The following is a 17,633-nucleotide window of genomic DNA, read 5'->3' as shown; positions in this document are numbered from 1 at the left end:
GCCAGGAGGAAGCTCCCCTGGGCCTGGAGCTTGGAATTGGATAGCAGATAGCTGAGTTAATAATGTCCCCACACACACCACCAAACTATACACAATTTTCAGAAGTGATAATAAATAAAATACTTGTTTACCTATATATGGACATAACAGGAAAAATATCCTTGTGCCATGTCGTAAAGATTTAGCCACTATTTTCAAAGTAAAACCGGTTTAGAAACAACAAGTGTCCTTTCATTTAATTTATTTATTTTTGTTCTAATGTCCATCATTGTTTTTGGTCCACATTTTTTTTCAAGGAAATACTAAAAGGAAACATTATTTACATTGCACATTTCAAATGCAAACATCTCATGGTGCTTTACAAACAAACTAGTGAAATAAGAGTACAAATCTGTTGCACATGTAGGTAAAGGTGTGTGTAGGAGGCAAAACTTTAGCATGTGGTCGAATTACTTTACCCTTGTATCTCTCCCCAGGGTAAGCTCCACGACCACCACGGGATGGGCATCATCCCGCGAATTGCCACGGACATATTCGACCACATCTACTCCATGGATGAGAACCTGGAGTTCCACATCAAGGTAAAACACACACAGCCTACCCAGGGTGCCGCTTGGGTTGGCCTTGTTGATTTCCTGAAAGCTTTTCACACCGTCACACTGTTTATTGTTCATCGGCCTCACTGAACGCTTGAATAAATTAAAATCCAAACAAGCCTGGAGTAAACACTAAGGCTTTTTGCTACGATGCCATTTCCAATATGGCGAAGGACATGTGCCATATGGTGAACAGTTCATCCAACTGCCATGTATGTGTGTGTGTGTGTGTGTGTGTGTGTGTGTGTGTGTGTGTGTGTGTGTGTGTGTGTGTGTGTGTGTGTGTGTGTGTGTGTGTGTGTGTGTGTGTGTGTGTGTGTGTGTGTGTGTGTGTGTGCCAGGAAGTGTTTGAGTGCATGAACAAGCATAGTTCACCATTTTATCAAATAATAAAATATTACACCCTATCTTTTTCTTACTCCGTCCATTACCATTGTGCCTGTTTAACTTCATATTTATAAATAATGAACTTATTTCTTCTGGATGCAGGTCTCTTATTTTGAAATCTACATGGATAAAATCAGAGATTTGCTTGATGGTAAGTGGTTAGCACGCTGGCTAGTATCATAATATAACATGTTTAGACTAAACCCATGAGTTTACAGCTGTTTGTTTGTTTCCCAAGTGTCAAAAACCAACCTTGCTGTTCATGAAGACAAGAACAGAGTTCCGTTTGTCAAGGTGAGGCTGTAATCTGTATTTCTCTCAATATTAATATACATATATATATCTATATATATATATCTATACATATATATATATAGATATATAAATACATAAAAACCCTTAAAGAAACCACCTCTCTCTCTCTCTCTGTCTGTCTGTCTGTCTGTCTGTCTGTCTGTCTGTCTGTCTGTCTGTCTGTCTGTCTGTCTTTCTGTCTCTCTGTCTGTCTGTCTGTCTGTCTGTCTGTCTGTCTGTTCAAAGGGCTGTACGGAGCGTTTTGTGTCCAGCCCGGAGGAGGTGATGGACGTCATCGACGATGGCAAGGCAAACCGCCATGTGGCCGTCACAAGTGAGCCGGCTGCCATTTTTCTAAACATGCTGTACTCAATATCAGATTGTTACTAGATCAGTACTTCAGGGGGACACTGGCGACAATATGAAAGGTATTAAGTGCTTAATCTTGTCTCTGGTTGCCAGACATGAACGAACACAGCTCCCGGAGTCACAGCATCTTCCTGATCAACATTAAGCAGGAGAACGTGGAGACGGAGACCAAGCTGTCGGGGAAGCTCTACCTGGTGGACCTGGCCGGAAGCGAGAAGGTACTCCTCCCACGTGCTCTCCCATATGTCCTTATATGATGATGGAGGAGTTGTACTGCTAAATAAGTGATCAAGGTACCTAGCCCAGCATCAATAAGTCATATCGTATTGCCATCCATGCCTCGCATGTAACATGTCAAGTATGTTTATAGACATTAGTTTGGTTGTTTCTAGAGCTCAGCCAAGCTACTAGCCCCCCACTAAAGCCTAGCACAGCTACCACTCCCGTACTAAGGTCTACAACAGCTAACAGCTCCAGGCTAGGGCCTAGCCTAGCTACCACCTCAGACTAGAATCTTACCTAGCTATCAAGACTAAATCCGAACCTCCTTACCAGCCCAGACTATAGCCTGGCTTAGCTACTAGCCCCCAGCTACAGTTTGGCCTAACAGCCCCAGATTGTAGTCTCAGCTAGCCTTCAGCTCAAGACTGGAGCCTATCCTAGTACAGCTACCAGGCCAAAACAAGTTCCAAGGATAGTTACCAACGATTCAAAAGGCTGCTACATACATGTTTACGGAATAGTAAAGGTAGGAAATAGAAGACACTGTTTTGTAATTTATCACTTTATGTATCCGTTTATTAAATATATAACATAACCCAGAAATGAATCTTCAATCCTTTTCAGCCCAGGCACACAAAGCTCATTCAAACAAGATAGTCTAGCCGGTAGGCCTATAATACAATGCTTATGGCTATGCAAACATATGTAGGCCTACTAATTGTTGTGCACAGCGTGTAGTCACTGCAAAGTACTTGCAGACCAATGGCATGACGGACGGGAAGAGGCACTATGTGTCTTATTGATCATGTTGCTTTGCTTCTACATAATGTAGCATAGCCACAGTCATTTTGCACCTTCCAGTCACTTCCACCTTCCAGTCACTTCCTCTGACCTAGTTCTAACACAGCACGCCACACCAACTATCACACCGTGGTATTAATAATCCTGTTGTGCAGGTACTCTCACAGGGTTTGACACCTTTTGGGCGTGTGTCCCTGGCTCTGTTTTCCAGGTCAGTAAGACGGGCGCTGAGGGATCCGTACTGGACGAAGCCAAGAATATCAATAAGTCTCTGTCGGCCCTGGGGAACGTCATCTCTGCTCTGGCCGAGGGAACCGTGAGTTGTCTCCCTGTCTGTCCCTCCGTTTGTCTGTCTGTCTGTCTGTCTGTCTGTCTGTCTGTCTGTCTGTCAGTCTGTCAGTCTGTCATTGTTTACTCTGGTGAGGAAAGAGGTTATTTGCCCAAGGGAGGGGTATCACTTGCCTGAAGGCATCACTGTGCTCTCGCTCAGGAAGAGGTCGGTATATAATAGCGATATAATTTTACCAACGCTCAATATAGACTGCAAGAAGACAGGAAGTCAGACCTTCCTAGGAGGAATCCATTGTTTTGAGACTGATCCTGTATTGCCTTTTATATATTTACAAATAAAAGTAATGAATTTCAAATTGTTTAGATTGGTACATTGTCCAACAATAACCATGGATAGAGGGGGGAAAACATGCATGATACATGATAATGCATGAAAAATAATTGGTGTCTTGGTTGTCTTAGACACACAAACTTGAGCAGCTTATGAAATCATAGAGAACTTCGCTCACACGGGTTTTTCATGTGTCCCATTTGTGATCTGCAGAAAACCCATGTTCCGTACAGAGACAGCAAGATGACCCGCATCCTGCAGGACTCTCTGGGCGGGAACTGTCGCACCACCATCGTCATCTGCTGCTCGCCGTCCATCTACAACGAGGCCGAGACCAAGTCCACCCTCATGTTCGGACAGAGGTGGGCGCGCCACCACTCTCTTAGACCCAACATCCATGCATTTCACGCAGTAAAGGTCAACCCCTCACCACACCATATTTTGGGTGTCAAAGTCTTAATTTCTGGCATTCTGGGGAATCTCTCTGAACCACTTCTTTTAAATCAATTTATGAAGAAAAGAACAATGGCTCCGTCAAATGTTTTTCAAAGTAAAAGTCCTCTGCTTCTTTCCTGTTTTTATTGGGAGAACAAATGGACATGTTAAAAATATTGAGGGGAGGTATCGCCTGCATCCCCCCCTAAATCAATCCTAATATTTTTGTACGCGCTCGAGAAACAATTTCTAAATTGCTTTCGATTAATCTTTCTATTCTGTGAATCATCAGCGCAAATGAAAAAGCGAGATCGCTCCCATTACATATTTTACTGTATTATCAGTCAGTCACACACGGCTTAGTGAGACAGTCTTTCCATATTGTGTGTGCAGTGGCAGGTCCATTTAATGATGTGCGTAAGATGGAAGGGTTCTGCTGTGATTTATAAGTGTGTTGCTGCAATGTGAGCCATCCCCTGGTAGATTGGGCAGAGCAGACAGACATTAAGAGGCCATAATAACCGGTTGACACCGCCGTGACCTTCACAGGACGGTGTCAGCAGAGGGACAGTCATCAGTCTGCTGGTGTTCTGTTTGAGGCTTGGTTGTAGAGAAAAATATCCATGAATACGATAACCAGCCTATTCGTGTGCCAATGTACCTTACTTTGATATAATATGGTTAGGGTTAGCTTTTATTTTAATTACATTTTTTGTCTTTTTTATTCCTTGTAAGACCCTGATAATTATGTTTATAATACAAATTAAACCTGTTGAGATAATAGCAAAAATAATGACAATGACCTATATGAGCCCTATTATTATTTATAACTTTGTAGACACTTTGAAATTCGCAGAAGGTTCAGGACAAAAAAAGGTTTTCACATTTTCCAAAATAGACTTCAGTCCAGCCCGAAGCCACTCAATAAGAATCCATGGCGCTATATTCAGACTCTGTGTGCTTTCGGGATAACAACGCGTGTCACACAATGCAGGGCAGCACCACTGTCCCCTCTCCCTGTAAAACACATTGACCCAGCCCTCCGCCCTTCCACCATCCCACGGTCCACCTGAGCTGAAGGAAGTGCTGCCGCTGAACCCTAACCCCTCAGGAACTCCTCTCTCTCAGGGCAAAGACCATCAAGAACACTGTGTCGGTGAACCTGGAGCTCACCGCCGAGGAGTGGAAGAAGAAGTACGAGAAGGAGAAGGACAAGACCCGGAGTCTGAAGATCATGATCCAGAAGCTGGAGAATGAGCTGAAGCGCTGGAGGAAAGGTACGGCGGAGGGAGGAGGAGGGAGGAGGAGGGAGGTCAGCATGACTGGCAGTAGTGTGTGGTGGCGAAAGGGGAAACATGAGACTAACGGGAGGCGATCGAAGAGAGGGAGCAAGCACAAAAGGAATGAGTGAGTGAGGGGCTGAGAGAGGGGGTGAACAGGTAAGCGACAGGGTTAGTGTGCCAGTTTGTTTTTCAATTTTTAATTAATTCATGAATTAATCATACACAAAACATCAGAAGCCAACTCTGTATGAGTAAATTCAGACAGAGAGAGAGAGAGAGAGAGAGAGAGAGAGAGAGAGAGAGAGAGAGAGAGAGAGAGAGAGAGAGAGAGAGAGAGAGAGAGAGAGAGAGAGAGAGAGAGAGAGAGAGAGAGAGAGAGAGAGAGAGACAAACAAAGACAGCTTAGGCTTACAGCAACAAGACAGAGAGCCTAGAAGCATGTTTTGATCGGACGTGACTTGGGTTCCTAGTGGGGTTGTGTCTGGGCAGAATCCTAATAAGCATGTTAGAGCGGTACAGTCTTCTGAGCTGCACCCATGCCTAGTGCATCATTATTTTTTATCTTATCTTGTTGTGCTCAATAAAGGGACATTATAAGAAACAGAAAACAGACATAATAAGAGGAACAGACATTTACAGGCAGTTGTTCAATGTAACAATCGAGTTAGTGTTGTGTTGTGGGTTTGATGAATATTTAACCTTTTTGGGGATATGGCTGTATTTTTCCTCCTCGCATTGTGTAAGATAAATGAATGTCACAATATTGAATATGATAGGCAACAAGAGACAAAATGGCGTAAAAAATGGCAGCAAAAGAGTGGGACTTTGTCACAGCAGAATGTGTCCCTCAGCAAAGAGGAGGCTGGCAGAATGTCTATCGCTATGGTTACCATCTCAGCAGGATGGCTGGATATGCCTTGTAGCTGCTTCCTAGAGTCTCTGTTGACTCTACAGATCCTGATAGATACATTCACTTACTGTACAGACCACACACATTTTTGATTGTTGTTAGCATTATTTATCTCTCTATGTATCTTTCTTTCTCTCTCTATCTCTCTCTCTCTCATTTGCTCTCTCTCATTCTCTATCTATGTATCTTCATAATCTGACTGATTTATTGTTGTTAATATAATTTCCCTCTATGTATCTCTCTCTCTCTCTTTATCTCTGTCTCTGTCTCTGTCTCTCTCTCTCTCTCTCTCTCTCTCTCTCTCTCTCTCTCTCTCTCTCTCTCTCTCTCTCTCTCTCTCTCTCTCTCTCTCTCTCTCTCTCTCTCTTTATCTCTGTCTCTCTCTCTCTCTCTCTCTCTCTCTCTCTCTCTCTCTCTCTCTCTCTCTCTCTCTCTCTCTCTCTCTCTCTCTCTCTCTCTCTCTCTCTCTCTCACTCTCTCTCTCACTCTCTCTCTCTCTCTCAGGTGAGGCCGTTCCGGTGGAGGAGCAGCTGAGCAACAAGGAGAGCAAGCGTGGCGCTGGCAGCGAGGCCACACCCACTATTGAGACGCTGGCCCCACCTACCGCCCCCCTGGCGGACGAGGAGAAGACCCAGTATGAGAACCTCATCACGGAGCTCTACCAGCAGCTGGACGACAAGGTGGGCTCACACACAGAAACACAGACATCGCCGAGGGGCAAAGAGTCGCTTAAAGGCGTCCAAACCCCAGCCAGAGGCAACACGGTGTACAAAATATACTAAAGGTGTATATATACAAAATATACACACATATAAAGTCTTCAGGGGTAAAGTAAATTAGTTGAAATGCTTGTTTGCCAGCTATGTAAATCAAATGATATCGTATTAGATGCAATAAAATATGACAATATTGGTGGGTTCTCTTGAACTTGGTATTTCATAAATGAAAACAAAGAGGTAGTCAAAGATTAAGATAATCGATAATATTCAAGGCCTTCCAATTGATATGCACAGAGGCAAATGAGTCAATAAATTAATAATGAACCAGTAAGAATAATTGTAAACTCGTGTATATGTTACATTTGCGTTATCTATCGGGGCCCTAGTTAACAGTGGTCTTCTAAAATCATTATTTGTAAATAAGCATGCGGGCATCCCGTAGCAGGCGGTGATAATGCTGACTCACTGTGTCTTGTCTATATTCAGGATGATGAGATCAACCAACACAGTCAGATGTCTGAGAAGCTCTCAGAGCAGATGATCGATCAAGATGAGGTAAGGCCTGCTCATAAATAGTATCCTCTCCTCCACTCGAACCATGCTGGCCTACAGTGTTCAACGCCACCTTGCGTGGTCAAATTACATGGATCCCCTTTTACGGAAGCTTGATTTTATCTATACACTGTAGCGCAGTACTGTTCCATTAGCGACGGGCTAATCAAAATGTAAACGCCCAAATAGCACGTTGAACATAATGTAAACTAGATTAAATACCTTTGTATTCTAGCACCATCTTGTGGCAGGCAACGTTCGTAATTTGAACGTGTTTAGTTCATTTTTCTCTATTATAACCCTATCGTACTTCCCCCACCTACCCACGGCCCTGCATCACAATAACGGCTTGAACGCAATTTTCTAGAAAGTGTTTGCGTGGGTGCGGCGGCCGACTCTGGCCGTCTCCATAGCAACACTGCGGCAGTATTTCAAGTGCCTCTAAAGAGCAGGTAGCTTTTGAAAAATGGTTTACCTGTCAGAAGAGACAACAGTCGCTCTATAATTTAGTCTTTTGTAGGTAAGTGCTCCTTTATAATGTCAGGACATCCCTGGAGAGCCGTCGGATCGATGGGGATTCCGATGGATATTTTAGCCAACCACGCATCCATTTCCTTTGCTGCCATCAATTAATTCAGTTTTCTGACCAACATCATAATCCCATTATCCAATCGTCCACCTATCCACACATCCATCCAACCATCTATCTGCACATTAATCCATCCCTCCACATCCATCCACACATCCATCCACCCTCACATCCATCCATCCCTCCCTCCACACATCCACAAATCCATCCATCCAAACATCCACACATCCATCCATCCCTCCTTCCATCCTTCCCTATGTCCAGATGCTGGCCTCCTCGCGCCGTGACTACCAGCGCCTGCAGGAGGAGCTGTCGCGCCTGCAGAGGGAGAACGACTCGGCCAAGGAGGAGGTCAAAGAGGTGCTGCAGGCCCTGGAGGAGCTGGCTGTCAACTACGACCACAAGAGCCAGTCGGTGGAGAACATGAACCGCAACGCGGTGCAGCTCAACGAGGAGCTCAGCCAGAAGACGGTGAGCCCCCTCACCGATGGGACGTGTGTCCCATCACAGAAAGGACATCTAATGTCAGTGCATAAAATGAAAATGACTAGAAGTGGAACGTTCCTCTGTACATCATTTCACATCCTAAAGGAGGAGCAGCTCTCTAGACTCAATTGTTTGTCTGTTTTGTCCTTGCAGCCCCCCCATGTGGCCAATAAATGTACTGCAATAAATATCATCTGTGACACATATTACATGGGAAACGTGCTGTGTTTTGATGACGTTGCCAACTGTGTGTGTGTGTGTGTGTGTGTGTGTTTCAGAACGACCTGCAGGGCGTGCAGAGGGATCTGACCACACTGCAGGAGATGAGCAGTCACCACAAAAAGAGATCTGCTGAGATCCTCAACCTGCTGCTCAGAGACCTCAGCGACATAGGCAGCGTCCTGGGCACCAGCGACCTCAAAGCTGTAAGCCTTTACATAGACATACAGTGGTATCAAAGCTGGGAAGGCCCCTATATATACAGTACATACAGTGGTATCAAAGCTGGGAGGGCCCCTATACATACATACAGTTGTTTCAAAGCTGGAAGGGTCCCTTATATATACATAATGTTGTAACAAAGCTGGAAGGGACCCTTATATAAATCAACAGTTGTATCAAAGTTGTTAGACACCCTTATGTAAACATACAGTTGTATCAAAGCTGGGAGTGACCCTTATTTAAACCTGCAGTGATATCAAAGTCATTAAGGGAAATGTATGACTTTGATATCACCATGATGCGCTGTGATTCACCCTTCTTGAGGTGCACATAGGTGCCCCATATATCTCCTGCCCTTAGGGTATTTTAAGCAAAACTCCTATTTGCAGTCCATTCACGGCCATGACATATATTTAGTCGCCTTCTCGCCATAATGTTGCTTCGGACGGGCGGTTTGCACACTCTTGTGGAGAGGCATGACTAGGATGCTAAATGACCATATGAACCATGTGCCAGGGCTGTGATTTAGTCACTTTAGGTTGCACTGGGCATGTCAGTATCGCCCCCTGGTGGACCTCCTTATATCTCAGAGCCTCTGCTCACCTCTTCCCTTGGTCTCTCTGCGCTCAGATGACCGAGTCGAGCGGCGTCCTGGAGGAGGAGTTCACTATGGCCCGCCTGTATGTCAGCAAGATGAAGTCTGAGGTGAAGTCCCTGGTGAAGCGCAGCAAGCAGCTGGAGAGCACCTTGTCGGACACCTCCCGCAAGGCGCAGGCCAACGACAAGGAGCTGGCCTCCTGCCAGCTGCTCATCTCCCAGGTAACCAGCGCGGAGACACAAAAGGTGGAGGAGAAGGAGCCTTCTTGATGTTAGTTGACAGTTAGGTGACAGGTAGTTACCAGCATACTCACGAGTAGCCACCACTTACCCATTGCACCTAGCAAGGTGGCAGGAATATCACTCCTTTAGTGTCCCAGATAAACAGACACTGCTCACATATCGGATTCATCTTGAACTCATTCCTCATAACTTCTTACTTACTTGTTTATGCTATCATTCCCTGGTTTCTTTCTTCAGATTCAGAGTATTTCCTTGCCCTTTAGAAGGCGTAGGGTGAAGTCGGGGGGTCGTTCAATGTGTCCTGTGAGCCCTTTGAGACTGTAACTGTGATTTAATATTCAGTAACAAGTGAGACGAAGGTTCTGGGTTTATGGTTCTGCCCTCCAACAGCACCAGGCAAAGATCAAGTCCCTGACGGACTACATGCAGAACGTGGAGCAGAAGAAGAGGCAGCTGGAGGAGAGCCAGGATGGGCTGATGGAGGAACTGGCCAAACTTAAGGCTCAAGGTTGGCCTTAGGCACCAAACTACCAAATATGTTTTGTTTATTTATCCTCGGAAAATCCATCCTTTGCAATAGTGCCGAGGGTACAGTGAAGGTTAATAGATCGGCTAAAAATAAATAAATAAAGTAAATAATACAATAAAGTAAAGTAAAACAAAATATGTAGCATCCATCTGTATATAAAAACATTATCAATTACAGTCAATGCAGGAGAATTCTGTTGGAAGGGAGATGAGATTAATAAATTCTCTCAGTGAAACAAAAGCACACAACTTCCAGGATCGAGGAGCTCGTTCCAAATGGAAGATGCTTTGTAAAAAAAAGGCAAAAGGTAACAAAACCACTCAGGAAACAGCCTCAGAAATATCAGGAGAAATAATGAGCAGTATAAAGCAATGCTCATCGGTAAAGGCAAAGTCTGTATATTTTTTTGGTCAAAATGACTTGAGAACATACATAGTGAAGGGATCGTCTTTTTGTCCTCAGGGAAAGTACAAGAGGTGGACGTGATTGACAAGGAGAAGGAGCACATGGCCATACTACAAGACGCCGTGGAGATCAAGGTATTCATTCTTTTAATTTCCTTTATCTTCTTCGACTATCACTTCTACCTCTGCGTTCCCAGAACCTCAGGGCTCGTTCACATCACTCACATGGCTCCCACAGAGAACCCTGGAGGAGCAGATGGAGAACCACAGAGAGGTCCACCAGAAGCAGCTCTCCCGGCTCCGTGACGAGATAGAGCACAACAAGAGGAGTCTGGACGAACTCCGAGAGTGAGTGAACGCAACACTCGCGGTTTCACTGTTCTTTAGATGAGAGCTGCTGGGAGAAACGTCCATTAACCCTACCAAATAGATGTGTGGTTATCTTTACCCGGTGATGGAGGTGGACTTTCTGAATCAGTGCCACATAACGCTCTCTTCAGTAACATACAACATGCACAGGAAAGAGTTCTGTAATATAGGCACGAGTCGCATACATGAGATTGGTTGGGCTACTGTATATACGATCAGAACCTATTCATGAATACAGAAATGAAAAAACAAGACAACACACTTTAGCAGGTGCGTGAGATTATTCCGTATAAACCTGTTATTTACATGTTTATTGATGACTAGAATGACTTGAATTGACTTGATGAATTAAACTCTTATGAGACGCTGTCTGAAGTGATGTTTGATGGGTGTTCCCCTTTGCCCCAGTCTGAACCAGGGCCTGCAGCTGGAGCAGGAGAAGATGCACGCCGACTACGACAAGCTGAAGGCAGAGGAACAGGAGAAGGAGAGGAGGCTCCAGAAGCTCATGTAAGCGTCTCATCGCAGGCTCGACTCAACATCCCTGTGACCGTTCAGGCCGCTCTGATTTGACCGTGGTAACACTGCACTTGTGCACCTTTTCCCGCTCAGGTTCACCAATGAGAAGAGAGAGCAAGCGAAAGATGACCTGAAGGGTCTGGAGGAGACAGTGGTATGTTATCACATGACGTGTTAATGTCAATGTTATTGATCAATCTGTGCACCACACTTTGGACGAAGAGCTTGGATATCTGAAATTGCTCACATGAAACCCTGCAAAATGTATAAAATGGCACAAATATAAATTTATATTATTTACTGCCTGTAGAAGAGAGCTAAAATTGGTTATAGAAGAGAGCTTAAATGTTTTTGTTATGCCAAAGCCTATTTATTCATATTGGCTTGGAGAACTCCTGCTAATAACTCCAACATGTTTTGACCAAACACCTTGTTAGACCAAGGAGCTGCAGACACTTCTCAATCTCCGCCAGCTGTTCATTGATGACATGGGCCTGCGAGTGAAGAATGTAAGTATCGACTGGACTGTACTGTAAACCTACAACCTAAACCTTACCCACTGTGCAGGCTAGACCCCTTATAACATGATAACAGATAACAGACATGCTTAACAAACATATGTCAAGACTGCAGTGTTGCAATAATACAAATACATTACATATTTCTTCTTTCTTGTTTGTACTCTCCAAAATACATTTTGTAGGATACAAACTTGAAATTATAGTACAACACAGTAGGCGTAGAAACACACACTCCTATGTACACACACACACACACACACACACACACACACACACACACACACACACACACACACACACACGAACACACACACACACACACACACACACACACACACACACACACACACACACACACACACACACACACACACACACACACACACAAAAGTATGAAGCATTCAATATTTCCATAGTCAAACCAGCTCTGTTGTGGATGTCCCGAGAAAACCAAAAACTGTTGCTGCTGGTTGTGCAGTATGTCTTATTGAGCACCATGCAGATGCTTAGTCTCAATGTCAAATGTATGAATCCAAGCTTAAGTGGCGTTATATTATTTCTAGTATACCCTTCAAGTTCACAACGAGGCCTTTGTGTCGATCTGGAGAAAGCACGTATTGAATTTGACTAGTTAATCCATATTAAGTGTCCTGAGTATCTTGGAACACATACCAAGTGAGAAGTAGAGAGAGGAAGGCATTTCAGACATTTCCTGCAAATTAACTCAACACAGCCATCACTTTAATAAACAAGATTAGTTCAAATGCCTAATTAATTAAATGCATCCAGAGAAGACTCAATCCACATCAACAAATCTTACTTTGAACATATCTGATGGCTGCAGGGAAGAAGTTACAAAGAACAGGTTCATGTGTTTACCGACCATCTAATTATCTGGTTTTGATTGAGGCGTTGTATAACCGCATTCCCATCTGTTTCATCTATTGTGCTTCCTCGTTCCTGTCCAATCAGAGTGCAGATAATGACAGTGATGAGGCGGGAGGAAGTCTGGCTCAGAAACAGAGGATTGTCTTCTTGGAGAACAATCTGGAACAGCTCACTAAGGTCCACAAACAGGTAGGATAAGATGGACCAGATCTCTCACACAGACACACACACCCACACACACACACACACACACACAAACACGGGCGCACAATCACGCGTGTGCAAACACACACGCACAAATCTTTGCACATGCACACGAATACACACACATACACATACATACACAGACAGAGAGACAGACGAAGACACCTACACACACACATAAACATACACATACATAAGCACAAAACTTAGATATAGACAAACTAACTATACACAAATGATGTTACGCATGTTTCCACTACATATCACATCCACTCTTATACTGCACACACCTGCTTCCACTTTAACATGCAAATCATCACCACCACCACCACCACCACCAACACCTCCTTCCAACTCGGCCTCGGTGCTCCAGCTGGTCCGGGATAACGCAGATCTGCGCTGCGAGCTGCCCAAGCTGGAGAAGCGTCTGCGGGCCACGGCGGAGCGGGTCAAGGCCCTGGAGGGGGTCCTGAGGGCCGCCAAGGAGGGCGCCATGAAGGACCGCAAGCGCTACCAGCAGGAGGTGGACCGCATCAAGGAGGCGCTGCGCTCCAAGAACGTGGCCAGGAGAGGGCACTCCCAGATAGGTGGGACAACGGGGGAGGAGGGGAGGGGGGGGGTCAGCATTGTCGTCATGGCTACTTGGTTCATAGAGCCAGCTATCTCAAAAAGGCCCGGTCCTACGACCATAACCTTGATTGTTGTCAAAGTATTATGTACTTATACTTAATTATAATTTAATGTTTATCAAAAAATTACAAAAGGTATTTTATTAAACCAGTAGAAGTCAATAGTAGATTAAATGTCCTAAATAAATTATATTTTCTAAAAGTGAATGGCCATGCACTCCCGGCCTTGTGTGTTAAGTTGCCTCATTACAGCCTCCGTAATGTGTTTCCCTCTCCTCTCCTCCACAGCCAAACCTATCCGTGCCGGCCATCACCACCAACCACAGCCTTCCTCCTCCTCCTCCTCCTCTTCCTCCCCCTCCATCCGTGGCAGCGGCGCTAGCGGCAGCAGCAGTGCTAGCCGAGGGGTCTCCAGCCCCCGTCACCATCATCCCAGTCAGCACCGAGCGCAGTCTCAGCAGCCCTACCCTCACCCCCAACAGCACCGCAGCAAGTAGACACACAGGTGGGTGGAGCCAAGGTGGACGGACAGGGGGGTGGAGCCAAGGTGAACAGACAGAGGGGTGGACCAAGGCTCGGGGGGGGTTGGAGCTAAATTGGTATGAATTTCTATGGTGGGTGGAGCTAAAGTCGAATAATGACCTGGTTGGATGGAGCAAAGGTGGAGTAAATACATGGGTGGGTGGAGCCAAGGTGGCGTAAGGTCCTGGATGGGCGGGGCCAAGTTGGACTAAGGTCCTGGTTGGGTGTAGCCAAGGTGGACTAAGGTCCTGGGTGGGCGGGGCCAAGGTGGACTAAGGTCCTAGGTGGGCGGGGCCAGGGTGGACTAAGGTCCTAGGTGGGCGGGGCCAGGGTGGACTAAGGTCCTAGGTGGGCGGGGCCAGGGTGGACTAAGGTCCTGGGTGGGCGGGGCCTGGGTGGACTAAGGTCCTGGTGGGTGGGGCCAGGGTGGATTAAGGTCCTGGGTGGGCGGAGCCAAGGTGGACTAAGGTCAAGGGTGGGCGGGGCCAAGGTGGACTAAGGTCAAGGGTGGGGGGGCCATTCATAAATTGTTTCAAGCCTCTATTGGGTTTCAGAGCAGTGTAAGACGTGGCCTCACCACAGGTTAGTGGGTACTGTATCCTGCTTTAGAAAGCATGGGAACCGGGCGCTTGGATGAGAGTATGGCAGAGACAGAGAGTGTTGAGACAGGAAGTCTGGACACTTTAACATGAATGGAGATCAATAACCACTCACTGCAATCCAGGTTCCCACACTTACACTAGCCTCCTTCTTTTTGATGATTTAATGCAACAGCGCCGACATGACTTGAATGCTTGATTCATGGACAAATTGAATAAGAGTTGCCCCTCTTTACATTCCTGTTTTTAAACGTCATGGCGGCAGTGGAGGAGAGCTCTGCGGTGATTCTTCATTGTCCTCCTTCAGAAAGGATTAATCAGATTGATTTAATTGCCGTCAGCCCACTTTCCTTCAATTGGCCCTTTTGTTAAGATGAATCCCCCCTCGGTCAGAGAATCCAGAATAATTAATTACGTTTCAAAGACATTCAGGATTCAATCTGTCCCGAAGGGGCCTTGGGAAAGGCCTCAGTAGGTGGCCATTTATGTTTGTGCCCCGCTAAGCCAGGCTCGGACCCGCGCATCCATATTCAGCCCCTCAAGAGCACAAGAGCAGGACCTTTTGGTGCAAAAGGCCACATCTGTGGGACACAAAGTAACCAACCTATTGGGGACGATACTTTCTCAACAACTTTGAATGCTAACAGTTCAGTTGGGATTCCCACAAGCCCTCTGAGAGATGTGTTGAGTTGACCACTAGATGGCAGCATGTACACATTTGTATACATGCATCAAGGGGGTATTGAGCAGATTGTAAATGACACATTTGCCTCTGCAAAAAGAATATGCACAATGCTATTTAACTGACGTATGTTGAGTGATAATTATAGATTTAATACTTTTTCTGCAGATTGGAGGCAAAGCTGCTGGATGTCCGGATCCACTCTTCATAACGGACCCTATACTCCTCCTCAACCAGAGGATTATCAACGTTTTATTTTGTAGGATTTTTACAACTGCTGGGAACTCTCCTCCCTTCACCAATCTGCCTTTACTGGTACCACAGACTCCTCATTCCCAATACATTCCTTCTCCACTGCCCACAAGTGCTTTCCTCCTTACCTGTCTATAAGCCTGACCTGAACCTTGTATTTCTCTGTCTCTCGCCCCCTGTGGTTTCCTCTCTCTCCACTTTGTCTCTCTCCCTTGTTCCCTCTCTCTCCTCGATCTCTCCCTCCCTTGCTCTCTCTTTCTCTCCCGCCCTCTGTTTCCTCTCTCAATCTCTCTGGGTCTGTCCTGATGTCGAGTGAACTTGGGTACGGTACAGAAACAAACTAACAATAAATATTAGCCCATTTAAAGCTGTCTTTACCAGCTACGTATGATTATTTACAATTCCTTTGCAAAAAATAAGACAGATATAGTTGTCTGTTTCTAAGGATATATGCCACTCTAGAGGCAGTAGACACTGAAAATGTATGTATTTCCTTTTGTATTTTGTTTTTATTATGTTTCCTTTTTCACAGCCTTATTGTTAAGGTAGCACCTTTTAACAGAATGTACATTTTCTTTGTGGGATTTTTTTTTACAGATATATATATCAGTCAGTGTTTTTTATTCATATTATCGTTTAATATATTTTATTTATTGAAAGTTTACATGTATTTATGTATTTATTTAGACAATACACAAATACAAAGTAATTGCAAGGGAGAAGATCAATACATATTGTAATTGTATATGTGTTTGTTTCTTGAGTGTGAATCAAAGTGGATATAAGTATTATCACCAATCTTTTAAGCTTTTGTAACTTTATTTTGGCCTTTCTGAGCTCGCAGTCATTAATGTAAGACCATAACCTAAACTTCCCAGTAAATATCGTCGGTTAGGTTTTAGACGTCATTCATAAGGCCATGATGTGTCTCATGCAGTATTGTTATTGACGAGATTTCAGTTAATACATAACTGAAATCTCAACTGAATACGATGTAATGAAAAACAACATCCGTTATATCTGCCTTGTAAAAGAGATTCAAAACCACAAAGAAATGCAGAAACAGAATGTGTGAATTAGAAACACACTGCACAAATGCACAATCATGTCGTACTTGATTGTGAAACATGATTTCATCGAGATCAGTTTGATCCCAAAAAGACAAAAACAATCAGACCTAGATCTATTCATTGAAAAAGCGTGATCTTTATCTTTTATATCGAAACTCTCTACTCTGTCTGTACTTTTAAGACCACCCAGACACAAATGGGTTCAGGGTTTTTTCAATGTGCTGTTTCAAACATGAATTATCCAATTCTGACATGTTGTGGTGTAAGGACTGACTGCTCTGCCAAATGGATGAAGGAACAGATGTTGTTTGTCCAGATTTAAGGTGATCGTGGCTGTCTGATTCCCAAGTAAGCACCATGCGTGCCGGGTATTTTTTGAGAAGAATATTTATAGAGAATATTTGCTCCATGGAGTTTTCGACTCAGAAGGACAGCTGACTGGAGGGGAAAAAAGGGTCTATATTTGTCTCAAAGTTAGTTATGGACGAGAAGGGAGGGTTCACCGATACAGTGTCATCACTCAGATACATCGTTAGATCTTCATCCTGTCACAATTGTACACATGATCTATGTCTCTACAGGGTTCTTGGATGTATCTGTAACGGTTTTGTACTGTAATACTTGCAGAATTCACCCTATTTTGTATTAATTCAAGTGTCCCACAGAAAAAGGACATTTTTTTCTTCTTTTGCAGCTGGTGTCAGTGTGTAACTGACATGACATGGATCTTTGACCCTGTTGATTAATGTTCTGTCGTCAAGATGCTGAAAATAAAATAAAAGGTTACACTCACCTCTAACTTGTGTGTTGAATTTCATGTCCTGGCATGGATAGATCCCTGAAGTATGACCTAACTCGATATAAATTAACCCTACAAAAAAAACAAATATAATATCAGG

General features: G+C 44.5%; 1 protein-coding gene across 1 annotated transcript in view; it reads left to right on the top strand.

Annotated features, from left to right (window-relative positions):
- The window catches only part of kif5c (kinesin family member 5C), a 25,923-nt gene extending 8,390 nt beyond the window's left edge, over positions 1-17,533 (top strand). Inside the window, exons 4-26 of the mRNA XM_030344191.1 lie at positions 477-581; positions 1,086-1,134; positions 1,222-1,277; positions 1,524-1,611; positions 1,740-1,864; positions 2,881-2,985; positions 3,505-3,653; positions 4,855-5,003; positions 6,424-6,599; positions 7,125-7,193; positions 8,044-8,250; positions 8,544-8,690; positions 9,337-9,525; positions 9,937-10,054; positions 10,538-10,614; positions 10,718-10,827; positions 11,257-11,358; positions 11,461-11,521; positions 11,805-11,876; positions 12,861-12,965; positions 13,354-13,567; positions 13,898-14,114; positions 15,581-17,533. Of these exons, the coding sequence (XP_030200051.1) occupies positions 477-581; positions 1,086-1,134; positions 1,222-1,277; positions 1,524-1,611; positions 1,740-1,864; positions 2,881-2,985; positions 3,505-3,653; positions 4,855-5,003; positions 6,424-6,599; positions 7,125-7,193; positions 8,044-8,250; positions 8,544-8,690; positions 9,337-9,525; positions 9,937-10,054; positions 10,538-10,614; positions 10,718-10,827; positions 11,257-11,358; positions 11,461-11,521; positions 11,805-11,876; positions 12,861-12,965; positions 13,354-13,567; positions 13,898-14,106 (2,682 nt within the window). The 3' untranslated portion in view covers positions 14,107-14,114; positions 15,581-17,533. The remainder of the gene's footprint in view (positions 1-476; positions 582-1,085; positions 1,135-1,221; positions 1,278-1,523; positions 1,612-1,739; positions 1,865-2,880; positions 2,986-3,504; positions 3,654-4,854; positions 5,004-6,423; positions 6,600-7,124; positions 7,194-8,043; positions 8,251-8,543; positions 8,691-9,336; positions 9,526-9,936; positions 10,055-10,537; positions 10,615-10,717; positions 10,828-11,256; positions 11,359-11,460; positions 11,522-11,804; positions 11,877-12,860; positions 12,966-13,353; positions 13,568-13,897; positions 14,115-15,580) is intronic.
- Positions 17,534-17,633: the final 100 nt, after the last annotated feature.

The sequence above is a fragment of the Gadus morhua genome, chromosome 20 (genome assembly GCF_902167405.1).
Source record: "Gadus morhua chromosome 20, gadMor3.0, whole genome shotgun sequence".
Classification (NCBI taxonomy): domain Eukaryota; kingdom Metazoa; phylum Chordata; class Actinopteri; order Gadiformes; family Gadidae; genus Gadus; species Gadus morhua.
This window is presented reverse-complemented; position numbering and strand designations above follow the sequence as displayed.